Source organism: Urocitellus parryii, chromosome 5, assembly GCF_045843805.1.
Source record: "Urocitellus parryii isolate mUroPar1 chromosome 5, mUroPar1.hap1, whole genome shotgun sequence".
Classification (NCBI taxonomy): Eukaryota; Metazoa; Chordata; class Mammalia; order Rodentia; family Sciuridae; genus Urocitellus; species Urocitellus parryii.
Window position 1 is genome coordinate 96,619,251 of NC_135535.1, and position 27,866 is coordinate 96,647,116.

Sequence of the window (27,866 nt, forward strand, 5' to 3'; positions counted from 1 at the left end):
CACTGGCTGGGAAACGTTATTTTGCCTCCTTTGTAAAATGGCTACAAAATGTTATTTTTAAAAGTAATATGAGGAACTGAGATCATATTTGTAAAATACTGGGCAGGGAGCAGACAATGCAATAAATGGTAATAAAAACTGTTTAGACGATTATACAAGAGAATATGCAAAGCTGTGCGGACAACTAACAGAATCTGTGATTAAAATAGATTGTAGGAAAGAATGCGGCAGGAAATTAGTGCAGCGGCTTTTCCAGTCATTTAGATGAGAGGTCAGGGGGCGGGAATTGGTGTCCCAGACGGTCTCTGTGGGTGCAGGACAGCTCCGCTCTGTCCGCCACTTCCAGGCAGCGCTGAGCGCCCGCCCTGGTCTGCAGCGGGAGTGTCGTCCCGGTGGGCGGAGCCGCTGGTCCCGCCCCGCCCCGCCCCGCCCCGCCCCCTGCCGGAGCGCCGTTCTGGTGGGCGGAGCGCTAGCGGCCCCGCCTCTCCTCTCCCAGCCACTGCGGCCGCTGGCCTGCGAGCCTTCTGCCGGCGGTGACTGCTGAGGCCAGAAAGGCGCTGCGGCAACATGCTGGGCATGATCAGGAACTCGCTGTTCGGGAGCGTAGAGACTTGGCCTTGGCAGGTCCTGAGCACTGGGGGCAAGGTAAGCCCGTAGGGCTGCTGAGAACTTGAAGGAGGCCTGCGACGTCGCCTCATCCTGGCCCGGGCTGCAGGGTTTTCTGAGGCCAGGTGGGATGGGACTGTGCCCCCGAGTGTGCGTTCTGGCCCCCTACTACCCAGAGAAGGAGGGGAACTAAAGGTCCCATGCAGCCAGACCAGGGGTCAGGGGAGAGGTTGATGGGCAGGGGTGGGGAGGGGTGGGGTTATCCACCTTGGCGAGTTGGACACCACCTAATGAAGCATTTGCTCATTAAAACATTCTGAACATTTTTGTTTGTTGAGAGACACATCGTTGTAGAAACGGCTGCCCAAAAGCCCTTGCCGGCACTAAACTTCCAAGTACTAGAAAACTGAGTATTAAAGAACAAGTAAGGTCTGTACTGCATAGACCTGATGCATGATGGGGCAGGGAATATAGGCAAGGGAGCGGTCTAATTCGGATCTTCATAGGAGTGCCATGAAAGACCTCAGGGATGATTAAGAGTGCACAAAATAGATTAGAGCATATGCAAAGGCCCAGAGCCATACTGTTGCCTTTGGCCAACTGTTAGAGTTCGCTGTGCGCATTGGCACACACCTGTAATCCCTGCGGCTCCCGAGGCTGAGGCAGGAGGATGGCAGGTTCAAAGCCAGCCTCAGCAAGAACAAGGTGCTAAGTAACTCAATGAGACCCTGTCTCTAAATAAAATACTAAATAAGGATGGGGATGTGGTTCAGTGGTTGAGTGTCCCTGAATTTAATCCCCAGTAGCCCCCTCTCCAAAAACAGGAACTGTAGAATTGGATGAATAAAATGAATGAGGAATAATTGCTATAATTTCCCCAAATTTATATCAGTGGGACTGCCTCCCTGAAAACAAGGAGAGTGTTGCTTGATTATAATATCCTTTCAGACGGGCACTTTGTACAGTGAAGCTGTATATAACCTCCCAGCACACCATCTCACTTTTTTTAAAGGACCATGTTACCTGGGGGCCAACTTTTGAAACAGTACAAGGGGCATCAAACCAAAGCCCTTCACTCAACTCTAGTCTGGACTGTTCAGCCACCCAGAGGCTTGTCACTCATCCCCGTATCTAATTTTCCCCATCTATATGTAGACTGAGTAGTATAAAGCCCAGTCAAGGTGACACATTCAGATGCCTGCAGCACCCAGGCAGGTAATGGAAATGAACTAAACTGACTGTTTTATACTATACAGCATGGTGGAGACTGAGGCAAACACGAGAGAGAGCTCAGATTTGCATGTATAAAAGATGACTTTAACCAGTTGTTGCAATGCAGTAAAGTGAAAAAGTATTACTTTTTTTTTTTATTAGTGTTGGGGATTGAATGCAGATTCTCATGCATTGTAGGCAACTGAGTTACAGGCCCAGTGTTGCCAGATTTTTAAGGAAAATCAGATATCCAAATTCTTTAGGTGAAACCTCCCAATGTAATATTCATTAACTTAACAAATAACAAATTTTTTAATGCCAGCTATGTGCCAGTCTCTCTTCTAAGCTATCAGAATAAAGAGTTGACAAAACCAACAAAAATCCCTGCCTTCAAGGAGTTTATGTTTTAGTGATTAATGATCAAATAAATAAGTAACTATATCCAATATCAGGTGGTAATCTGTACTATGAAAAAAAGCAAGCAGAAAGGCCCTTGGAGGTAGCTTTGGTAGTAGAACACTTACCATGCATAAAGGCTCTGGATTTCATCCCCAGCACCAAAAAAAAAAAAAAAAAAAAAAAAGCAAGCAGGGAAGGGGAGTAAGGAATAGGGAGCACTAGAAGTGATCCTTTGGCTTTGAGTAAGGCAACTTTGTCAGACTAACCATTAATAAGTGACTAAAAACGTTCGTAAACACTGCAAGGATCCTGCCTGGATCAGATCATGCCAGTGTCAAACCGGTCTGTGGTTTCAGCCCTGATAAGGTTCCTGTGGCTCCAATAGATCAGAATGTGTGTTACAAACCGCTCCCAGAGAGCCTTCTTTTCTATAATGAATGGGGCTCACTTGGTCTTTTTGGCTTAATGGTGATGCCCGTTCAGCGACTGAGCTGGTCTGTGGCCTATACCTTCGATTCCTTTCTCACCCATTCCTAGCCCTGCTGTCTGTCAGTGTGAAGTCCAGGCTGAACCCTGTGAGTTATTTCCCAGTTTCAGCTGTCAGCTGGCTCCCATCTTGGTTTGCCCAGTGAGGGGGGGGCGGGTATAGTGAGAGACAGAAAGTCTCCAACACTAGATTTGGGCACTTGTAACTTTGGCTTCTCTTACACATGCCTCCATGGTTCTAGCTTCTACTCAGTGATCCAGATACTGAAGCCTAGGTAACAGGTAATCCTCTGTCTTTCTTGGGATGTTTACTAGCCTCTGGGCTACCTCTCTGTCCTGTTTGGCAATTCTTCTGTTACCTATGTAACCAATTCCTTGCATTTTAATGCTTCTGTTCTGAGTGCTCCAGTCATTCCTATTCCTATTAGAAGCTTATTAATAATGTCACCTGCCACTGATTTGTTACCTCTAGAGATAAATACAGCTTTTTATAAGCATTTCCTGCCATGTTTGATGGGGCCGTATGGGATATGATATATCATTCATACTGTTACCAGGCCGAAGCAAATCATTCCACCTGAAGGAATCCCAGTTTCTGCAGCTGGAATGGGTATAAAAGTAGCTTTACCATCTACTCCCAGAGATACTATAATTTTTTAAAAAAATATGAAACTGTTTTATAAGCAAGTACTCTCTACATATATAAATAATTCAATTATGTCAGAACTTGCCTGTGCCCCACTGTTACAAGCAACTTAATCTCTGAAGCTAATCATGAGAGAAAGTAATAGTTCATGTCTTAATAGATGGTTTTGAGGTTTTATAATTGATAAAATTATAAATTGGTCCACAGCACACCTGGCCCTTGGTTGAGCACCATTACTGTTAGCTTCCCCCAGTTTTACAGGTAGTTTTAGGTCAGTTACTTAACATCTCGACCTCCCCGAACCCTTTCATTTCTCAATTCTGAAGATAAGCTGGTGTGGCAATTAATTAAATATTAAAGAGTCATGTAAACTTTTTTTTCTAAATTTTTTTTAGTTGTCAAAGGACCTTTGTTTTATTTCTTTATATATGGTGCTGAGAATCGAACCAGTGCCTCACGAATGCTAGGCAAGTACTCTTCCACTGAGCTACAACCCCAGCCCATCGTCATGTGAACTTTTAATTTACAAAGCCATTGTGTTATTATTTTGAAGACAGCCTCTGCCTGAAATTATGTCCCTTATTCTGGAAAGAGTTTGGGCCAGAAATTGTTGGCCACACTCCTTGGCAATTGGATGTTTCCCAATAGTGTGGGCTTCAGGCTCTCCAGATGCTCAGGCCAACTTCAAGCACACCATCCAGCAGACCTTTTCAAGTGTCTCCTTCATTGCTTAGGGAATGTTATGGTTTGAAATATAAGGTGTCCCCCAAAAGCTCCTGGGTTAATGCAGAAATATTTGAAGTGATATGATTAGATTGTGATACCTGCAGTCCAATCAGTCCCTGACTGGTTGGTAACTGAAGTCAGGTGGGGCATGGCTGGAGGAGGTGGGTCACCGGATGTGTGACCTGAAGGTGTCTCTTCCCTGCAATCCCTTCCTTTTCCTTTCTCTCTCTCATAATATTCTCTCTCTCTCTCTCTCTCTCTCTCTCTCTCTCTCTCTCTCTCTCTCTCTCTCTCCTCTCTGACCCTGCCATGAGTAGCCAGGCCACCCATCCACATCACCCCCAACCATGAGCTGCCACACCTTGGGTCCCAAACAATGAAATCAGCCATCCGTGGACCAAGACCTCTGAAACTGTGATCCCCAAATAAACTTTAACTCCTTGTCAGGTATTTTGATCACAGCCATGTAAAAGCTGACTAATACAGGTAGGGAGAAGGGCAGATAGCTTTCTGTGTGGGATTGGGTGGGTCCTATGAATGTTCAGGACACGACCGACTGATAATTAAGAACTTAGTCTTTATCAGATGTGCCCAGCCTGTGCAAATATGTTAGGACCCGATAGCCTGGGTTCAGTCCTGGTTCCACTGTTGGACTGCCTCTCCAGTTTGCTCTAGAAATGAGTATTAAAGCACTAAATTTCTCACAGACTTGATGGAAGAATTGAATGAATTAATTAATGTAAAGTGTTTAAACAATGCCAGACATAGAAAGTATTCCGTTAGGATATTAATATTGGGTGCAATAGCACACACCTATAATCCCAGAAGCTTGGGAGGCTGAGGCAGGAGGATTGAGAGTTCAAATCCAGCCTCAGCAAAAGTGAGGTGCTAAGCAATTCATTGAGACCCTGTCTCTAAATAAAATACAAAATAGGGTTGGGGATGAGGCTCAGTAGATTAGTACCCCTGAGTTCAATCCCCAGTAACCACCCCCCCAAAAAAAAGGATACTATTATTAATAGTATAATGAGAAAGCAGGCTTCCATAATCAACATGTATACCCCACATCAATAGCAACTGGGCACCCTGGCGCCCGCCTGTAATCCCAGTGGCTCAGGAGGCTGAGGACGGTTCACAAGTTCAAAGCCAACCTCATCAATTTAGTGAGGCCCTAAGCAACTCAGCAAGACCCTGTCTCTAAATATAAAAAGGGATGGGATGTAGCTCAGTGGTTGAGCGCCCCTGGTTCAATCCCAGTACCAAAAAAAAAAAAAAAGAAAAGAAAAGAAATAGCGGGAGGCCAATGAGAAGGTACTCTGGGTGTGGCTAGAAGGTTAGAAAGAAGCTGGGTGGTGTCAGGATTATCCAGAATAGGCTAAGAACTCAGTGAATAAAGGCTTTTAGACAAGGAATGGGTGAATATGATTGGATTCATATAGATTGTTCTACATAGGTCTGTGGGCAGTTTCAACCCCATTTAGAATCTCCCTGTGTACTGATGATTCCCCAAGTTACATCTTTTTGTTTATGCCAGCCTCCTGCGAGCTCCAGATCCCAGTGTAACTAACTTCCCAATGGACACTTTGCTCATCCATCAGGAGGCATATGACGGCAGGACAAGGCCCTGCAGTTCTAGACTAGTTAAATCTGACTTTTGTAATTCATAGAAAGGAGGGTCACTCAAATGGAGGAGGTGGTGTTGAAGAGCGTTCTTTAAGGAGGGTGGTCTTACAGTGGGGGCCTTGGCAATCTGAGTAGAACTGGACCCTTTGTTGGCAGCCTTTCTTTCCTTGGTGTGGATTTTTTGCCTAAGAGGCTGAGGGCCCAGATCACTTGTACATTCCCTAGAGTGCATTCCTGCTCCAGGTCCCTTCCCTTGAGACTCACTGAGACGGACATATATTTGAAGAATCCTATGTTTAGATCACAAAAGTCAATTGAACTCATTTTTAAAATTTTTAATTTATTCTTTTTAATTATACATGACAGTACAATGTATTTTGACATATTATACATACGTGGAGTATAATTTTCCCGTTCTTTTTTTTAATATTTATTTTTTAGTTTTCGGTGGATACAACATCTTTATTTTTATGTGGTGCTGAGGATCGAACCCAGCACACCGTGCATGCCAGGCAAGCGCACTACCGCTTGAGCCACATCCCCAGCCCAATTTTCCCATTCTTTTGGTTAAAGTTGAACTAATTGAGAGTAGATGAGTCTGGCATACTATCAGATCATCATCCTTGAACTAATGGCTAAAAATCCAACTCCCTATAATAGCTGGTGAGTTCTTCTGAGCCAGAACTTCTGGCCTCTTGCTTTGCCGTGGCTGGCTTAACAATCTTTGCTCCAGCCACGTATATCATTGTTTTTTGAGGTACGGGGTATTGAACTCAGGGGCACTTTGCCACTGAGATATAACCACAGCCCTTTTGTATTTTGAACCAAGGTCATGCTAAGTTGCCTAGGCTGGTCTTGAACTTTAAATCCTCCTGCCTCAGCCTCCCTAGTAGCTGGGATTACAGGCACACACCACCATGCCTGGCTGAACTTCTTGTATTCTTCACCATCATTATACTATCCTTGATCTCTCCTGTTTTGTTCATTTAGTAACTTGTTTTAGTCAGCTTTTTTACCACTGTGACCTAAAAGACCTGGCAAGAACAGTATTAGAAGAAGAAAAGTTTATTTGCTGCCCACAATTTCAGAGGGCATTGCAGCCAGTTTCAGAGGTCTCTGTTTATAGACATCTGACTCTATTGCTGTGGGTCCAAGGTGATGCAGAACACCACGACAGAAGGAGGAAAGCAGCTCAGGATGTGACAACTGAGAAGCAGAAAGCTTCACTTACCGGGAACAAAACATATATCCCAATGACCCACCTCTTCCAGCCACATCCACCTGCCCAGTTACCACCCAGCTGATCCATTCCAGTGGACTAATGCACTGATTAGGTTAAGGCTCTCATAACCCAATCTGTTCACTCTGATTTTTTTTGCATTGTCTCATTGTCTCATACATGAGCTTCTGGGGGAATACCTCATATCTAAACTAACGAAACTGCTACCTGGAATCCCTTCCCTAAGCAATCATCACTTACCGCATCGTGTAATAATCATTTGTGTATTTCTTTTCACCACAGTCTTCATTATCATGTTAATCTCCAAGTTGTAGCATCTGGCAGAGGTTTTCAATGTATCTTCAGTGAATCAATGAAACCAGGACTGAACACCCAGGTGGGTGATCTATAAGACCCTCAGAGTCAACAAGAGTTACCCATACATGTAAGCACACACATAAATGCCCCCATGCTAACCTAAGGAGTCCTGTTCTGTGTTCCCACACTGCCCTGGCACTCCTCACCACTTCAGACAATAATCTTCTGTTTCCCTAGCTTCCTCCCTTATTAGACCCGGCTTTTCCTGGTGTTAGAAACTGTCTTTCATCTCTGTGTTGTAGTACCTGGCACCATGCTCACAACATAGCAAATGCTCAATAACTGTTGGTTGAATGCATAAAAGAAGGAAAGAAAGGCCAAAGGAAGGAGGCTTTTCCTCCAGGAAGGTCCTGTTGTTGCTTCCCTGTTTGAAAAGAAGTAACTGCATGAAATAACTTGTAAGACCTTCATTCTGAGCTTGATATGGGCATACTGATGTCTCCCCAGATAAATAACACAGTGGCTAAAAGAGAGGTAAAATACTCACTTCACACCCAAGGGCAGTGGAGAGTCTTGCAACAAGCGTTAGTGGAGGCTGGGACAGGAATTCTACTTCCTGTTTTTGCCATTTAGTAACCAAGCTAACTTGGGCAATTCAGTCTGTTTCATTCTTCATTTCCTTTTTGGTAAAATTAGTTAGATGAGGTGAACTTTAAAACCACTTGCAGTGCTGAAATTATGTGATTCACAGAGTAGCACTTCTGGATTCAAAACACTAGAAATGGCAAGATCAGTGGGGTCTCAAACAAAGGGGGAGTTCTGGAATTCTCTGCTGTGACAGAACTTAAAAGAGCAAAAGGCCCCAAGCTTACACAACAGTTTGCTACTGACGGCTCTCTGAAAGCGTAAGATGCAATGAATGGAGGGCATTGCAGCCATCTTTGGATTACCAGGCACAAGGCCCCAAAGTCAAAGCCGGCCGATTTGCTGCCTCTTGATTCTTGATCTGGTGCTTTCTCCCACCCATGTCTAGGAGAGTTTAAGCATGAAACTGACACTCAGGGTTTGGTGTCAGGTGACCCTGACCTCTTTCTCACTATTCACCTTTAATTTTACATCACAAAAATGATAGGTGTTTTTGCATTCCAGATATAGTTATAATATTAAATACATTTGTTTGAACTGCACAGGCCACTCACAGGCTCTCCTACCTAGTTGAGAATCTTTGGTCTAGGATACATAGGGAAGCCTGTTTGACCAACCTGAGGCAGCCAGGTGCTCTATCGTGTGTCTGTTTTTCCTAATCATGAGTAGAAGAGGAAGCTCCTTAATCAAATAAATACCTATTGAGCTTCTATCATATAAAGCTCTGTGGTATAGTTCCTGTCCGCATATACTTCATTGTAGATTTGTCAAACTGTAACAGTTTTCCATTAGCAGACTGTAAAATCAATATAGACCAACTTTTCTTCTTTAGTACAATAGAATAAAATTCACTCAAGCAGAGTTGGAGAAAACAGGACAGAGAAAAAGAATCAGAATACACCCCATCCCTAAGGGTAAAGTGTTGTTTTGGGTTTAGTTTAAGCATGTGTATATTCATGATAAGGCAAGATGTAGAATTTTTTTTGATGTGGACTGATTATTTTAAAGTTTACCTTACTAAATGTCCAGCAATACAAAATTATATCCTATGAGACACCACATGGCAAGGAAAAGGGGGCTGGGATTCTGAAGGAAAGCTACATGAGTTGCCATGAATCCAGACACCAGGGAGAGGGTAGTGGATTTAGGACAGAAACTCAGTGCAGAGAGTGGTGGTGAGGGGGGTGGGGGAAGGGTTTGTGTGGGAAGAGAGTAGACCTGATCACTAAGGGCTTGGGAGGCTACCACACATGAGATAAGAGTTAGGGAGCAGAGGTGCTGGGAGTGTATCTCAGTAGTGGAGCATATGGTTACATGTGTAAGGCCCTGGGCTTAATCCCTACAAAGAAAATGGCTTAAGGACATCTTTTTTCCCCCCCATATATGAGAGAAGACGTGTGATATTAATCTTTCTGTGTCTGGCTTACTTACTTTAACCTGATGTCCTCCAGTTCCATCTGTTTTCCTGCAATGAAATGATTTCATTCTTTATGGATGAATAATACTCTATTTCTTTATCCAATCATCGATTGACAGGCACCTAGACTTATTCCATATCTTAACTATTATGAATTTTGCTGCAATAAATATAGGTGTACCAGTATCTCTTTTGTATGCTGACTTCATTTCTTTCAGATATATACCCGGGGCAGGTACAGCTGGATCATATGGTAGCTCTGTTTTTAGTTATTGAGGAAACTCCATACTGTTTTCCATAGTGGCTGTACTGATTAACATTCCCACCAAAAGTATATAAGGATTCCTTTTTCTCCACATCCTCACCAGCATTATTTTTAATAATAGCAATTCAGACTGGTGAGAGGTACAATTTCAGTGTAGTATTGATTTACATTTCCCTAATAGGTAAAGGAGTTAAACATTTTTATATATTTATTGGCCATCACATTTTTCTTGAGAAGTTTCCATTCAAAGAGAATGATGCCTACTCTCACCACCCCTATTCAATACAGCACTAGAAATTTTAGCCAGCACAATTAGGTAAAAGAAGGAAATAAAAGGAATAAAAACACAAAAGGAAGAAATCAAATTATCACTGTTTCACATGATATAATCCTATAATTAGAAGATTCAAAAAGCTTCACCAGAAGACTGCTAAAGCTAACAAACAAATTTAGCAAAGTAGCAGGTTACAAAATAAACATACAAAAATCAGTAGCTTTCCTGTACACCAATAGTGAATCTACTGAGAACGAAATCAGGAAAATAATCCATGGTTACCTCAAAAAATTAAAATATCTAGGAATATCTAACCAAGGAGGTGGAAAACCTCTAAAATGAAAACTATAAAACGCTGAAGGAAGAAATTGAACAGCTGGGATTGTAGCTCAGTGGTAGAGCATTTGCCTTGCATGCTTGAGGCAATGGGTTCGATCCTTCGCACCACATAAAAATAAACAAATAAAATAAAGGCATTCTTTCCATCTACAACTAAAAAAAATAAAAATTAAAAATAAATTGAAGAAGATGTTTGAAGAAGGAAAAACCTTCCTTGTTCATGGATAGGCAGAATTAATATTGTTTAAGTGATAGTACCAAAAGCAATATACAGAGTTGGTGAAATCCCCATCAAAAAATCAATGAAATTCTTCACAGAACTTAAAAAAAAAAAAGGTCCTAAAATTCATTTGGAAGAATAAAAGACCCAGAATGGCCAAAGCAATTCTCAGCCAAAAAAAGCAATGCTAGAGGCATCACAATCCCTGACTTCAAATTATACTACAGAGCTATGTATCAAAACATTCATGGTACTGGCATAAAACAGACACATAGACCAGTGGTACAGAACAGAAGACACAGGGACAAATCCACCCAGAACAGTCGTCTATCCTTGACAAAGGTGCCAAAAACATACATAGCATTTTAAACAAATGGTTCTGGAAAAACTGATTATCCATATACAGAGTAATGAGACTAGATCCTTATCTCTCATCCTGCACAAAAATCAACTCAATATGGATAAAAGACCTAGAAGTTAGACCAGAAACCATGCAAATCCTAGAGAAAAACAGAGTCAACATTGCAGGATATAGACACAGGGAATGACTTTCTCAATAGGACCCCTAAAGCTCAAGAAATAATGCCATGAGCTAGTAAATGGAACAGCATCAAATTAAAAAGTTTCTGCATAGCAAAGCAAACAAATAAGAATGTGACTGAAAACTTAAAAAATGGAAGAAAATTTTACTAGCCATTCTTCTGACAGAAGATTAATATCCAGAATACATAAAGAATTCCAAACACTTTAAAACACAAAAGCCCACAAGTAACCCAATTAATAAATGGGGAAATGAACTGAACACACATTTCTCAAAAGAAGAAATATACATGTCCAATAAACATGAAAAAAATTTTAACTTTGTTAGCAGTTAGGGAAATGCAAGTCAAAACTAGACTGAGATTTCATCCCACTCCAGTTCAGAGGGCAACCATCAAGAATACAAAAATAATAAATGTTGGAGAGGATGTGGAGAAAAGAGAACACATTAACACTATTGGTGGGATTATAAAATAGTACAACCACTACAGAAATCAGTATGGAGGTTCCTCAAAAGACTAGGAATGGAACCACCATATGGCCCAGCTATACTTTTCCTTTGTATTTATAGAATCAAAATCAGCATACTACAGTAATACACGCATACTCATGTTTTTTTATTGATTGTTCAAAACATTACAGAGCTCATGATGCATACTCATGTTTATAACAGCGTAATTCACAATAGCCAAACTATGGAACCAACCATTGGTGGTGTCCATCAACGGATGAATGAATAAACAAAATCTGGGAGATATATATACACACACACACACACACACACACATACAATGGAGTTTTATTCAGCCGTAAAAAAGAATGAAATTATAACATTTAAGAATGAAAGTATAACATTTGAGGAAAATGGATGGAACTTGAAGGTAAGCAAAATAAGCCAAATTCAGAAGGTCAAGGGTTGTATATTTCCTCTCATATGTAGAAGCTGGAGCAGAAAAAGGGGGAAAAGGTGGTAATGGGAGATCTCATGAAAATCTAAGGGAGAGAGTAGAGTAGAAGAAAGGGACCTGGGGTGGGGAGGGTAAAGAGGAAAGGATAGAAAGGGAAGATACTTGGGGAATGATATTGACCAAATTATATTATTGTAATGTGTGCATGTACAAATATGTAGCAACAAATTCCACCTATGTGTATTATAATACAAAGAAAAATATGGAAAAAAGAGAAGAGTCTGTTCAGATCATTTGTCTTAATTGATTAGGTTATTTATTCTTTTATTGATATCTGCCTTGAGCTCTCTATATGTTCTGGATATTAATCCTGTGTCAGATGAATACCTAGTAAAAATTTTCTCCCATTCTGTAGGTTGTATCTTTATTCTGTTGTTTTCTTTGCTTATTAATTTGAGGTAATCCCATTTGTCAAATCTTGGTTTTATATCCTGAGCTAATTTTAGAGTTTTCTTCAGGATAGTGTTGCCTGGGCCTGTATCTTACTGTGTTTCCTCTATATTTTCTTCTAGTAGTTTCAAAATTTCAGGTCTCACTTTAAAGTCTTTCATCCATTTTTTTTTTTTAATGTGTGAATGAGGGATAGGGATTATTAGGGAAGGGGAAGAGGACTGGGGGCAGGGGGAGAGGAGAGGGCAAGAGAGGGTTATAGGGAGAGTGGATATGATTAATATTTATTTTTTTTTTTAGTTTTTGGCAGGCACAACATCTTTGTTTGTATGTGGTGCTGAGGATCGAACCCGGGCCGCACGCATGCCAGGCGAGCGCACTACCGCTTGAGCCACGTCCCCAGCCCGAGTGGATATGATTAAAGAATGGAAATGTCGCAGTGAAACCCATTAATTTTTGCAATTAATTAACATGAGTTATTTTTTATAATAAAAATAATGCATTATTTTTTTTTTTTTAAAGAGGGAAAGACGTCATGTCCAGGAGTGTGGTGTGAACAGGACAGCTCTGATAATGGAATGGCTGATTTGGGGGCCTTTGACTTCTATGGGACTGTTGTTAGTACTGTATTTTTTGTTTCCTCCCTTCCATGTTTTCCTTCTTTTTCTGGCTCTCCTGTTAGTCAGATGATAGATTCCTGGCTTAATCCTCCTGTTTTCTTTTCTATTTTGGACTTCCTCACTTTACTTTCTGGCAGATTTCCTGTAATTTTATATTCCAAGGTTTCTATGGAATTTTTCATCTCTCTTATCAGATTGTTTTTATTTCCAAGAGTTGTTTTGATCTTTGAGTGTTCCATATTTATAGTATTCCATTGTTTTAGAATGCAATATGTTCTCTTATTTCCCTGAGAATATCAAATCTGAGAATTTTTTTGTTTGATTTTTTTGTTTTTGGGGTTTGTTTGTTTATTTGTTTGTTTTCAGCTTCTGGTATCTCTACATTCAAAGGAATCCAAGAATCTATTTCTGATGGTCCATCATACTCAGACCTGTCTCTTCTCACCATATCCATTATGGAAAGTTCTTAGAATTTTGTACTTCTTATAGCTGGCATAGACTGCTACTTTATACCTCTCAATTACAATGTCTCCTAAATCTCTAGGAAGAAGTCTCCTATGAGGAAAGAGCCTGTGAAGGGGGGAAGTTTGCCACTGTGGAAGTGACCGAGAAGCCTGTAGATGAGGCTCTACGGGAAGCAATGCCCAAGGTCATGAAGTATGTGGGAGGTACCAATGACAAGGGTGAGTCTCCCTGTAGGATGTAGATCTGGTCTCAGAGGCAAGCACTGCATGATTTCACTTCATCAGGAGAAAACATAAGTGGGGCCTACAAGGCTCCCCTAACTATTTCAGTATCATGTGAGCTTCCTGTTGCTGCCTGAACAAGGAGTTCAGCAGGAGCCACTCTCATGTCAGCACAGCTATCCCTCACTATGAGGTTCCCTGTTCTGTATGAGTCAGTTCATGGGTTTTTCCTAATGTGTAGCCATAGGCTCCCCCCCTCTTTTTTTAATCTTACAGTATTCATTGTGTCTTTGGAATGGCTGACTGAGTAAGGTATACCCAGGTAAGCCAGGCCCCAGTGCAAGGAAAGGCCAGCATCTGACTTGAGACCTCCATGGTGGCATCAGATTGGAAATACCAAACCAACTCCTGGTAGCTCAGACCCTGCTAGATACTGAGACCCTAGTGACCTATGGGGATAATAGGTTCCAGACTTTGTTTTGGTAACAGAAGTGTCTTGAGAATTTTTAGGATTATTTCACACTTTTTTTTTTTTAATACTGGGGATTGAACCCAGGGATACTTAACCACTGAGCCACATCCCCAGTCATTTTTATATTTATTTAGAGAAAGGGTCTTTCTAGGTTGCTTAGGACCTCACTAAGTTGTTGAGGTTGGCTTTGAACTTGGGATCCTCCTGCCTTAGCCTCCCAAGTCTCTGGGATTACAAGAGTGTGCCACCCTGCCCAACTAGGTCATTCCACTTTTAAAAGACTTGGCAATCCATGCTGGCTGACTCCTCATCTTCAAAATGATAGGTCTGAGTTTCATGTAAGGTCTACATGTTAGAATATAAACCATATTTTAAAATGTTGAACTCTTAAGAAAACTTTCTAATTTGGTCAGCACTTTGGAATCACTGCAAACTAAATATGAGTCAGAACGCAAGTGAAAAAAGAGATATTGGGTTTAATTTTTAGGTTGTTGCTCAAGCTGATAATTTAGAAAGAAAATGGTATTAACCGTAGTAACATTTTCTATGAACGAAGTAATTAGACTTTGGATTGGAAAATAAGTTGACAGATAGGAGGTCAAGAAGAAATATTTTTTCCTTAGTATTTTCATAGTATCTTCTTAGATGAATATATGAACAAAAATTATAACATTTATTTTTAAAAATCCTGAAAATAAGTAGTATCTCTAATGATCACATTCTAGAGCAATCATTGTTGTCTTTTGAAGATATTTTTAGGGCTTTTTAATGTAATCTTTTTTTTAAATTTTTTATTTTTTTGTTATTTTCTTTTTATGTGGTGCTGAGGATCGACCCAGGACCTCACATGTATGAGGCAAGAGCTCAGTCACCGAGCCACAATCCCAGCCCCTTAATGTAATCTTAATAATCCTACAATAGTATATTTTACTTTTGTTAAATTATTATTTCATGATTACTTTCTACTATTTCTAAATAGTTTTCTTAATCACACAATTTCTCGTGGCTACATTATATTGTATCATGTGCCCATGATTTACTTAGATATATTACTGGGTTTTTGGGGGGTAGGTGGATACTAGGGATTGAACTGAGGGGCACTTGACCACTAAGCCACATTCTCAGCCCTATTTTGTATTTTATTTAAAGACAGGGTCTTACTGAGTTGCTTAGCACCTCACTTTTGCTGAGGCTGGCTTTGAACTCAAAATCCTCCTGTCTCAACCACCCAAGCTGCTGGGATTCCTAGGGTTTTGGGGTTTTTTTGGGGGGGGGGCACAGTTTGAACAGAATTATAAATTCTGCTTCTGAATATCCTGTTATGTATAGCCTTTTCCATATTTTGGGTTATTTTCTAAAAGTAATGTTTAGATAGGAAGTAATTAAATATTGATATGTCTATAGTCTAGAGACATACTGCCAAATAATCTTTTTTAAGAATTGTACCACCATATTCCTATCTCCAATATATATAAAAATAAAAGTTGTTTGCATTTGTCTAACTATATAGTTTAGTGCCTGAATTATTTGTTCTTAATTTCTTTTTTTATTCTAATTTGTTATATGTAACAGCAGAATGCATTACAATTCATACTACACATGTAGAGCAAAATTTTTCATATCTCTTGTTGTACATAAAGTATATTCACTCCATTCATGTCTTCATACATGAATGATGTCTATCACATTCTGCCATCTTTCTAATTTCTTTTTTTTAAATATCATAGTCTTTTTAGTTCTTTTTTTAAATTTATGTATATATCAATTTTAGTTATTGATGGACCTTTATTTTTTATTTAAATATGGTGCTGAGAATCAAACTCAGTGCCTCACATATTCAAGGCAAGTGCTGTACTACTGAGCCACAACCCCATCCCTGTTCTTAATTTCAAGAACAAAAAATATTGGCATGAAAGAAAAATGACACTAGTTAGTGTATTTCCCATTGCCCTGAGCAAGCTCTGTCTCTAATACCTACTTCATTCTGTGTTTTTATGTTCTCAGGAATTGGAATGGGGATGACAGTCCCTATTTCCTTTGCTGTGTTCCCCAATGAAGATGGCTCCTTACAGAAGAAATTAAAAGTCTGGTTCAGGATTCCAAACCAGTTTCAAAGCAACCCACCAATTCCCAGTGATGAAAGCATCAAGATTGAGGAGCGGGAAAGCATCACTGTCTACTCCACGTAAGGAAACTTTTCTGAAGGCATCCAAGGGCAGCACTTGATTTCCATTGCCACTCCTTAGATTATCTCCAGTTAGCACTTGTATTGGCTTTTTGTTGTTGCTGAATTAACTCAAGTAAAAAATATTGGAGCTTAACAATTATTCATGTTAATTTCCTTAGGTTGCAGCCCACAGACATTTGTAATTTTTCTGAATACATACCTTGGCCAGTTGCTAAACTGGTGGGTAAAGACTGTATCCCCTTAGTTTTAGCTTAAGATGAATAATTACACTAGCTGCGTTCTAAGATACTCAGAATATCTAAGTCAAGCTGTGGTTTGGGGTCACATATGCATGGGAAATATGAAAAGCTGGAGAATACCTGATTTTCACCCCACACTCCCTTTGAATGCCAGAAAGGCAAAGAGCATTTGCCAGAGCTGGGCTTCCATATCCCTAGTTGTTCACGGTCTGTGGCATGCATTCATGCTATTGTCATTTTGATCCTATTTCCAGGACCTCATTCAGAGTCATGTTCCCTTGATTGTAGAATGTAGCAGAAACAAATGGTTGTGTATTTGTTGTTTGTATTGTTTTTGGCAGTGCGGGGGATTGAACTCCAGGCTTGATGCATGCTAAGCACACAATGTACCTCTGAGCTATGCCCACAGCCCTGTTACATGTATTTATCCCTGAGCCCCAATCATTACCCAGTAAATAAGTCTCTTCTAGATGGTTGGTAACTCCCCATTTGTTAAAATCCTCCTGTGTGACTGGCACAGGACCAGGTACAAGAGAAGAACAGGATTTTGACCAGTGGTAACCGTGGGTTGGGGTTTGGTTCTTTTCTACAACAACCTCATGAAAAATAACTACATATAATCTTGCACTGGACAGAGTTTTAGTCCACTCCCAGGACCTCCAAACTTGGTTATTTGGCTTACCTACTCCAACTTTGCAGCTGACCGTGGGCCAGCTTTCCCTGGAGATAGCGCAGTGCTTTGAACCTTCCTACTGTGGCATCCTTAGGCCACAGAGCCTCTCAGAGGACAGTGGACACAATGCAACTGCACAGCTGGCCTGGGAGCCTCCAACTCCTGTTTCCCTCTAATCCAGACGTGGTTCAGACTTCCCAGCCTTCAGTGCAGAAGCTGCAGAGAAAGCAGACTCTGATTAAGCAGTGTCTTTTCTCTGGGTAGGAAAGTGAGTCACCTAGGATACAATTTTATTTTATTTTATTTGTGCTGAGGATCAAACCCAGGTATATCCCCAGCCATAGGATACAAAATTTAAAGAAGCATTCAGTCTCATAGTCTACCCTGTCTCCAAGTGCAGGGTAGGCACTAAAAGTGAGCACCTCCTTGTCTTGCACCCTGAATATGTGCTTGTCTCATCCTTATTTCTGCTCTGTCTTTCCCATTCTCTTTCCTGTGCTTTGCGAGGCAGCCTGGTACAATATAACAAGCTAGTATTTTATACTGTGATTCTTAGCTCTGCTCCTTAGTAGCAGGATGACACTTGGGAAGTTATTAGGCCCCTTTAAGACTAGTTTCCAAAAAATAAAAAAAAATAAAAGACTAGTTTCCATGGGGCTAGGGTTGTAGCTCAGAGGTAGAGAGCTTGCCTTGTACGTGTGAGGCACTGGGTTCCATCCTCAGCACCACATAAAAATAAATAAATAAAATAAAGATATTGTGTCCATTTACAACTAAAAAATATTTTTAAAAAAACTTAAGTTTCCACATCTGCTAAGCACTGATAATATAATTTATTTTGTAGGATTATTGTTAAAGAATGTCTTTCAGTATGTACTAAGATATTATTTATAAATTAGTTAATGTTTATCATCTGGAAGTAGGTTTCAGCAATTATTCTTTTCTCTCTCTTGTTTCATTAGGAGTGAGGTTGACACAAATTAGTTCACTTAAGACTTCCTGCTGATAAGCTAATGTCTCATTATTTGTTAGACCAGAGCCATAGTGAAGAGTTGGCACAATTGTTTTCTTTTCTTTCTTTCTTTTTTTTTAGAGAGAGAGAGAGAGAGAGAGAGAGAGAGAGAGAGAGAGAATTTTTTAATATTTATTTTTCAGTTTTTGGTGGACATAACTTCTTTATTTTATTTTTACGTGGTGCGAAGGATGGAACCCAGCGCGCATGCCAGGCAAACGCGTTACCGCTTAAGCCACATCCCAGCCCTACTTCTTTCAACTTTTTAGTATGGGAATTTTCAACTTATAGAAAATAAGACAATGAAGCCATACATACCCAGCATTCACCATTGCAAATTAACTTAGTGGCAGTTTTGTGTCATGTGTTGACATGATACCACCTTGGATTAATTTTAGGCAAATTTCAAATATTATTTCATTCATAAATATTTTAGTGTGACTAGTGAAGATTTTTTTTAAATATAATCATAATCCAATTTTAATAGGAATTTGTTAATGTTCTAATAACATAGAATAGACAGTGTTAGGACTTCTCCCATTATCTTATAGTTTGTTTTGACAGTTTGAATCTGGATCCAAGTAATATCCATCCATTGCAAGTGGCTGGTATATTTTACCCCCTCTCAGTTCTGGAGATTGAACCCAGGGGCACTTTATCACTGAGCTATATCCCAGACCTTTTCAATTTTTATTTTGAGATAGGATCTTGCTAAGTTGGCCAGGCTGACCTTGAATTTGTGATCCTTCTGCCTCAGCCTCCTGAATAGCTATGATTATAGGCATGTGCTACTGCACTTGGCCTGTCAGTGTGTGTGTGTGTGTGTGTGTGTGTATTTTTTTAAATAACTTTATTTTATTTATTTTTTTATGAGGTGCTAAGGATTGAACCCAATGCCTTTCCCATGCTAGGCAAGTGCTCTCCCACTGACCCACAAACCCAGTCCCCTATTGGTATGTTTTTGAACTTTTACAATCCATGACTTTTCTCACCATGGTACTTGTTCATTTTTCCTTGTAATTTATGAATCATTTGTCCTATTTCCCACAGTCAAGATTTTGCTGATTTTGTTTCTGTGGCACTTTTATATGTCCCTCCGCCTCCTTTGGTTGCCTTATAAATTGAAGCATCTGAAACTAGAGATGTGTTCAGATTCAGGTTTTAGGATTAGGCAAGAATACTTCCTAGGTGGTGATGTATATTCCCATCAGGGTCACAGTGTCTGGTTACCTCTATTCTTGTGATTTAGAGACCAAGGTTAAGGTAGGTGTCTTATTCATTAGAGCTTGCAAATTGGTAATGTTCTGTTTCCTTCTTCATATTATTAGCTGAAATACTTAAATAATGAGAAGCTTTCCTTATCTCCTGTTTGGTTTTGCAAAGGTAGAGTCATACAGAAAAAGCAAGATCAGTGCTTGATATACCTTCTTTTATTTGCCAGACTTTGGAATAATAATTTCATGCCTTGACCTCCTCCAAAGGTGAGGTGGTCATCGTCTTTGTTTTTTGAGTAGCAACAGAAACACATGAATTTAAACATGCCTGTTGTGTTTCCTTTCTTTGAAAAAATTTTTTTATTGATGCTCATGTTGTCTCTTGGGCCAGTACAGCCTCTTTAAGTTGATTTCTCAGTCCTTTTGACATGTCTTTAATAGTCTTTTATCACTTTCTATTTTTCAAGCACTATTTTTTATTCTAAAGGAAGAATTAGCCATTTCTCTAAGAAATCCTATTCCTATAATGGAAAAGATATCAATTTAAAAGATAGATTAAAGTCAGGTTTGTGTAAGTTTCCTTTTAATTCTCTGAAATCTCACCAGATGAAAGTATCAAATATGGTATTTAACCTACAAATATGGTATTTACCCTGGCTCTGTGAATGTTTTAAAAAATGTTTTAATAGCATATAGCTGTTCCTCAACCAGCCACTTGATGTCACTGCACAATCAAATGTGCATTTAAAAGTACTGTGGTAATGTGTGCTATTTCTGATTCTGTTGAAAGGAGCATTGAGATGGAAGAAGGCAACAGTACTATTTCAAATACAAACGTATAATTTCAAAGGATGCAGTGATGATGCTCCTTGGTGGTCTAGTGGTTAGGTTTTGGCACCTCTCAAATAAAGCAGTGAGGTGTTTCATGACAAAAAATTAATTCTTTTTTTAAAAAATTTTTATTATTGGTTATTCAAAACATTACAAAGATCTTGACATATCATATTTCATACATTTGATTCAAGTGGGTTATAAACTCCCATACGGGGTAAAAATGGGAGTTCATGACAAAATTAATTCTAAGATGAAAGTTTTACATCCGAATTAAGTCTTCATTTTTTATGGCCTTGTCCACAAAGGGGATCGCACACTTATTGGCAGTATTAATTGCCAGTGCTTTTTTATTTGGGGGTGTTTTTGTTTGTTTGTTTGTATTTTGATAAGTAGAATGCTATAGGGGTAGGGGACCACTATCAGAATATTCATAGTAGTCTTAGGAGGTAATAGAATTATCCTCGCACTTAGACCAGGGGTGATATTCCAGACCACTGTCCTTCCTCTGTGTTTTCTAAAAGCCACTGATATTAGAGATTGGCCTCCAGTACTGGGTTCTCCACAAGATCCACAGTGGGAAAGGTTGGATAGTTTTATTAAAACTTTCACCATTTTAATGAAATATTTGCATATGAAGGAAAGAGCTGGAAACAGAAGGTCATTGCCAGGGTGACCAGTGCTCCAATCTACTCACCATACCCACAGGACCACTGGCAGTAACCAAGCCTTAGCTTTGCCTCATTTTCCTTATCTGTAAGGTGTGGGTAAGAGTGCCTAGCTCATATGGTTGTTGTAAACAGGAGATAGGACTATATCTATAAATGCCCACACAATACTGGGCATGAGGTAGACACTCAGTAAATCCTAGCCTGTTCTCTTCTTCTTGACTTTACCTGCCTCGAGAATTAAAAAGTTTTATTAGAAAAAAAATCAAAGTTACTATAGATACACTTGGGTCTAAATTTCAACTCTATTACCTATTAGTTTCACAACTTTGGGAAGGTGCTGAAGGAACATTAGAGAAGAAGCAACATCTGCCCTTGGAAGTAGGAAAGACATTCTAGTGGGAAAACAGACAAAAAGCAAATGTCTCCAGATACTGAAGGACTGCATTTTTCCAGAGATAAGAACTGGTATCCGGGCTGGGAATGTGGCTCAAGCGGTAGCGCGCTCGCCTGGCATGCGTGCGGCCCGGGTTCGATCCTCAGCACCACATACCAACAAAGATGTTGTGTCCGCCGAGAACTAAAAAAAAAAAAAAATAAATATTAAAAGTTCTTTCTCTCTCCTCTCTCACTCTCTCTTAAAAAAAAAAAAAAAAAAAAAAAAAAAAAAAAAAAAAAAAAAAAAAGAACTGGTATCCACAGACCAACATTATAGGGAAACATATTTCTACTCAAAGATAAAAGCACTGTGGCACAAGGTTCCTGACAGTAAAATGGACTGATGACAAGGTCGTGAAGTCCTCTCCCCCAGAGGGGTTCACACACCATCTGGAGGGGCACGTGATGTTGTGCTATGTAATGATTCGGATGAGTGGATGCTTAGTTCAGCTGAACAAGTGTTTATTGAGAATCTCTGATATTTAAGTCACCTCACCTCTAAAAGCCTTGCCAATGAAAAGATTCCATATCTAAAATTTAATTAAGCACCGTTTCATTTCCCACCGTGACCCAAACTGAGTTCCCCAGCCAAACTCGGCTTTCCTTCCTTAGTCTGATTCCTGTCCGTGATCCCTGTCCTACCAACAGTCCCCTCCACCCCTGCCTACCTGGTGCAGATGTTCTCACTCCTTCACCTTCTACATGCATTGATTGGCCCAGTCCTACCACCTCCCAGCCTTACCTTTACAGCCATACTGTCACAAGTCTCCTTCACCTCTTGCCTGAATGATTATCATGGCCTCCTGATTGGCTCTGGTTTTCCCACCACTGCCTCCTCCAAATTACCCTTTTATCATTACCCTCCCCACCCTAAAGCACAGGACCATTCACATCACCTCTACCTGCTTGGACTCTGAGCCTCATGGAAGTCTGCTGAGCTCTGGTTGTGGACATGTCCCTGACCATGATAGATGTCAGGGATTGGACCAAAGTCCAAGTTAGTAGGGAGTTGCTCCACTCCCAGGAAGAGGGGTATGGGAAAATCTTGGGTCTCCCCATATATGACCAGGTGGTTACACCCAGTGAAAGTACCTTGTCATGGCATTTATCACCCTCTACAACATGGCCCCAGTCATGGTACTTCATTCCAAATAAGGAAATGCACACTTTATTGTGTCATTAAGCTACAGCTTAAATATAAATGTAAATAGCTGAAGGCAATGTGAAGTCGATGATCCTTGGTCTCCTCTTCATGTAAAAATAAAATGAAACCCAAATATATAAACAACTGTATTCATGACAGCACCAAGACACTCCCTGAAGGATGAATAACACATAATGAATTTTTGCCACCTTGGACCAAAAGCCTGCCTCTCAGCCTCCTCCATACTACCTAAAGTACTCCCCTTCTCCCCATCTTCCAATTCTCTGTCTTTTAGTCAGCTCCTTTTGTTTTTCTGGAATTGTGTGTGTGTGTGTGTGTGTGTGTGTGTGTGTGTCCTTTGTTTCCATGGTAACCAAATTCTTTGTTCTGACATTGGGTAAGATAAAATACAGTGCCCTAGAGAACTTCTTTGAAGATGGGAGTTATAAACTTATTAACAGGCTTACAAAAATAATATACGTACCTTCTGTTTACTTCCTTTTAGGAGCTCAAACCACATTATGAGCATTCCTTAACTCACACTCAGGCATGCTTGTGAACTCAGGAGCTGTGGGCACCATGTTGTTTTCCTCCGTGTCCAACCTGGAAGCTGAGGCAGGGAGGAATGAGGCACCTTTTCTTGGATCACCAGCTGAGTCACCATAGACCAGCTCCCTTCATATTCCAAGGCAACGTCCCTGAATAGGGTCTGGTTTTTTGGCTTGTTTCTGTGGCTCTGTGATTGGGGTTAGGGTGAGTTGGTTATATGAGAAGACAACACATGGATGTTTCCATGACCCTTCCAACTTTGTTTGCTTTCTAGTAAAATGCTTCCATGATGAAGCAGTAGGGAACTTTTAATCTTCATTATGAGCATCTTGGTCTGCCTAGGAACAAATGGAAAGAAAGAGGGGCAGTTCCAGTAGTGAATTTTTGGAATCCCTTAGTGATGATATTCTCTCGATTACCTTCAGCTGGATTTCCTCCTTCTCAGACAACCCTTCTCAATGTCCTTGCCACATCCTCTTTCTCCACCCACCACTGAGGTATTAGGATTCCCAGGAGAAACCTTCTGACCCTCTGCAACATCAGTACCTGCATCACTGCTTACCATGACTGCAGCCAGTGCCTATGTGGTGGGGATGCCCAATTTCTGTCACCAGATCCATCACTTTCCCAGTGGATATCTCTGACTCCAATTCTTTCCTGAGTCTAAGATTTTTAGTGTCAGACACCCATTTAGTACTCAGTTAATAACTCACATGAATGTGTTTCACAAAGGCACCTTAACGTCATCAGGCCCCCAGACCAGACCGTTAATGCCCCATCCCCACTGCTCCTTTCCAGAGTCACTCTGCAGCCTTTAATCCCTATTCCAGTTAGAGGCGTCTGCTTCCAACCAGGGGCTTACCTATAGCCCAGGAGAACCCTCTCCTCTCCCTCTCTTACCTCCCCTTCATGTCCAATCACCTTTCAAATCTGCCTTGCCCAGGCCTTCATCGCCTCATAATGGCTATTCCTGGCCCCCAGTGACCTCCCGCCTCAGTCCCCCACCATTTCCACCGTCTCTCCACTGCCACCAGAGGAATCTTTCTAAATTGCAACCTGCTCATATCGATCCCTTGCCTTAAAACCCTTTTGTGGGTTCTTCTTGGCATCTGGGATTAGGAATTTGAAGAAGTTGCATGAGGTTCCCCTATATGGCTCTAGTCAACCCGGGCTTCCTGTTCTAGCTCCCAACTCTGTCCTCTTGGTATGTGCTCAGAGGGTTATGAGTGGGTGAATTTGGCAGCACACTGATGTATTTAAACACTTAACTCAGGAATAGGTCTTAAGTGCTATCTTTAGGTCTGTCAACCTGAAGACAATCTCTTTTTATTGTTTTGTCTTAGATTTGTTTATTTTGCCAAGGGCACTGTGTTAGATGTGCTGGGTACATCAGTGGATAGAAAGTGACAAAGATTCCTGCCATCATTGAGCCTCTAGTCTACCAGGGGGCATAAAACAATGAACAAGCTTGGGCTGGGGATGTGGCTCAAGCGGAAGCGCGTTCGCCTGGCATGTGTGCGGCCCGGGTTCGATCCTCAGCACCACATACAAACAAAGATGTTGTGTCCACCGAAAACTAAAAAATAAATATTAAAAATTCTCTCTCTCTCTCGTTAAAAAAAAAAAAAAACAAAAAAAAACAATGGACATGCTACAGTTTAGATTTTGAATGGCCCATGTGTTAAAAGGACAGTCCCCAGCTTGGTGCTGTTGAGAGATGGCAGAACTTTTAGGAGGAGGTGCCTAGTGGGAAACCTTCAGGTCACTGGGGATGTCCCCTGCAAGCAGATTGTAGGACCCTACTTCTTCCTTTTTTCCCCTTTTGTCACCTTGCTATGAGTTGAGCAGTTGCTCTCCCTGCCATGACCATCCAGCACCCTCAGAGAGACCTAAAGAGCAATAGACTGGCTGCCTGATGGTGAACTAGACCCTCCCAAACCTGGAGCCAAATAAACCTCTATTTTAAGTTAATTTTCCCAGGTATTTTGCTATAGCAACAAAAAGCTGACTAACAGAACATAATAAGTAAATCTTATTGATATGTACTGGAAAGAAAAGGGAAGGAGGGGAAAATGAGGGAAGGAGGAAATGAAAGATTGGGAAGGGGGGAGGTTTTACAAGGTTAAATAGGGTTTTGAGAGTAGACCTGAGAAAGTGAGAATTGTTAAATGAGCCACTTCACAATACTACTTTAGATTACCATCATGTCCCTCACCTGCAGAATCAGGATTGAAAGCCTGTCCTGAGAGAATTGCAAAGCATAACAGGCCCTCTGTATTGGCTAGTTCTGCATCTTCAGATTCAACCAACTGTATGTCAAAACTATTTGGGGAAAATTTTTCATCTGTACTGAATATTCACAGACTTTTGTCTTGCTATTATTCCCTAAACATTACAGTACTTACCATGCATTAGGTATTATAAATAGTCTAGAGATTATATGGGAGGATGTGCATACGATATATGCAAATACTGTGCCATTTTATATAAGGGACTTGAGCATTCACAGATTTTGGTACCCTAAGGGGGTCCTGGAACTCATCCCCATGGATACCAAGAAATAGTTAACAATAAAAGCTGCAGTGTGCTGTGAGTTTACTATCTTATAAGCTCTGGGTTGAGCAGTTTGCTGTCTTCTCTCCTTTTATCTTCTGAATCAATGCTATCATCATTCATATTTAACAAAGGACCTTAAGGGTCAAGAAATTAAGAATTTTCACAAGACCATGAGTGGAAGTGGCAGAGCTAGAATTTGAGCATCCACATTAGCCATTTTGCCTCCAACTGATGAATGGCCACATTTGAGGACCAGTCCTTTTGGGCATTTCCAAAATAAGTAGTTTGAAGAGCCAGTAACATCCCTTTTCACAGTTGGGTATCATTCACTGGCAGGGCCTTCAGGTAGCTTCAACACTTTTTCTCACCTCCAGCATCTGATTTGTTTCAGACAGGTGGTTCTCAATATAACGATGTTCTGAGTGAGAAACTTTGGCATCTTGCAGACTTTTATTGCTAGAAAAAAAAACTTTCTGAATCTTCCTTCTCTGTCTACAAATCCAATTTCCCTTTTCTTGAGCCCCAATGAAACTGGAGTTCAACTTTCTTCATCTGCCTTATACTCCTTCTTCAATATATTTGAAGAACCAAGCCTTGTCTGCTTGAAATTGGTCTCGGCTCCATCTCTCTTCTGTAGCTGTTGTCTAGACATTATAATAACCAATCCCTCACAGATGAATCCTGGGTGTTTTTCACATCAGCGACCCTGTAATCAACATGCTGAATGCTTGCCGAGCATGACTAACCACTTATAAAAGAGCAAAGCATGATTCAGAGAACTCCACCAAAAATAATGCGTTATTTGGCCTCATCTTAGCCTGGTACAAATTCAGACTTTTGAGTCATAAAGCTCATTAGAAATGCCATGTATTGACTCTAATAAAGATTTTAGTGCAACCAGATTTAGAGTGGTATAGTTAGGGTAGGCTACAGGATGATTTTGGGTTCAGAGGCAAATGATGTCAGGGACATAATAATCTCTTGAAAATGAAGGCCTTATTGCTTTTGTCCCCAGCTTCTGCCATCAAGAAAAACACCTGATTTGGGAGATGTCTCAACCTATTAGAAAAAGCAGGCTTTCGTGATTTGAGCAGAAGGGATTTATTAAAAGGAGTTTTCTTATTTGGGGAATGTGTAAAACTGACATAGATCCCTTCTAAAACTTGCTTGGGTCCCTGCCTTCATTAGCCCTGATTTAATGAAGCTGTCACATGTCCCTACTGGATGAGTTCCATCACTATAGTTGCTCTGCTTTGAAAGCAACAGTAGCTACTACCTTTAACAGCAGCTCCACCCTAGCTCCCTGATGTCCTCCTTCCTACTAGTAACAGAGGCCAGAAGAGGAGCAGCTAGAGCAGTAGAGGGAGCTAGAGAGAAGGGTGAAGGGTGGCCCTGAGACAGTTAGCTCACCACCTCTATGGGAAATTGCAGATAAGGGAAGCTGGCATTTAGCATGAGGCTATCATGTTTGAAGCCCTGCATTGTAGTTCTTCACCTCTGTTGTTGCATGTAACACTCATGACTGTGGATGAAAAAGAAAATATATTATAGATTTTACAGAGAGGTCCAGTTCACCTATCTAGGAAGTGACAGATGTAGTCTTACTACAATGAATGCTTGTCACAATGACCTTGGCTATGCCCCCCCCACACACACTAAGGTCACATTTTTTCTTACCAGCCCTTGCTCTTGTATCCTCAGGCAGTTTGGTGGTTATGCCAAGGAAGCTGACTACGTAGCTCATGCCACCCAGCTGTGTGCTGCCCTGGAGGGCACAGCCACTTACCGAAATGACATCTACTTCTGCACTGGATATGACCCTCCCATGAAGCCCTACGGACGTCGCAATGAGGTCTGGCTCGTGAAGACCTGAGTGACTCATGGCATCGAGAGCTTCCTGGAAGTGTGCCTCTGCGTTCCCTGACTTGGGGTCAGGAGGGGCCAATGCTTCTCAAGTTCCAACTCTCCTTCAAAGCCAGTCACTGCCAGTTTTCTGAAATAAGCGCAGTCCATATACTGAGGTTCTTTTTCTCGTGGTGGGGAATAATACAGCCAAGATAGGCAATATGGTTCTTGTTAATTTAGAATTTTCTGTGGCAGATCAGAGAAACTCCAGCAGTACTTTCTCAGCCATATGGGCCACTAAAAACTGATTTTTAAACATCACTGAATTTGTATTTCTGTTAATGAGGGAATATGTGAATTGTTCACGATCTTTCAGCTTGATTCTTATAACAGCTTGTCTAAAAATAAACCAAATATAAAGATCTCTGACTTAAGCAG

General features: G+C 40.8%; 1 protein-coding gene across 1 annotated transcript; it reads left to right on the forward strand.

Annotated features, from left to right (window-relative positions):
• The first annotated feature begins 485 nt into the window (after positions 1-485).
• On the forward strand, positions 486-27,850 carry Hebp1 (heme binding protein 1). Its single transcript, XM_026409293.2, has 4 exons — positions 486-645; positions 13,458-13,596; positions 16,076-16,256; positions 27,285-27,850. The coding sequence occupies exons 1-4, from the start codon at positions 568-570 to the stop codon at positions 27,454-27,456; spliced, it is 570 nt and encodes a 189-aa protein (XP_026265078.2). The 5' UTR covers positions 486-567; the 3' UTR covers positions 27,457-27,850.
• The last annotated feature ends 16 nt before the right edge of the window (positions 27,851-27,866 follow it).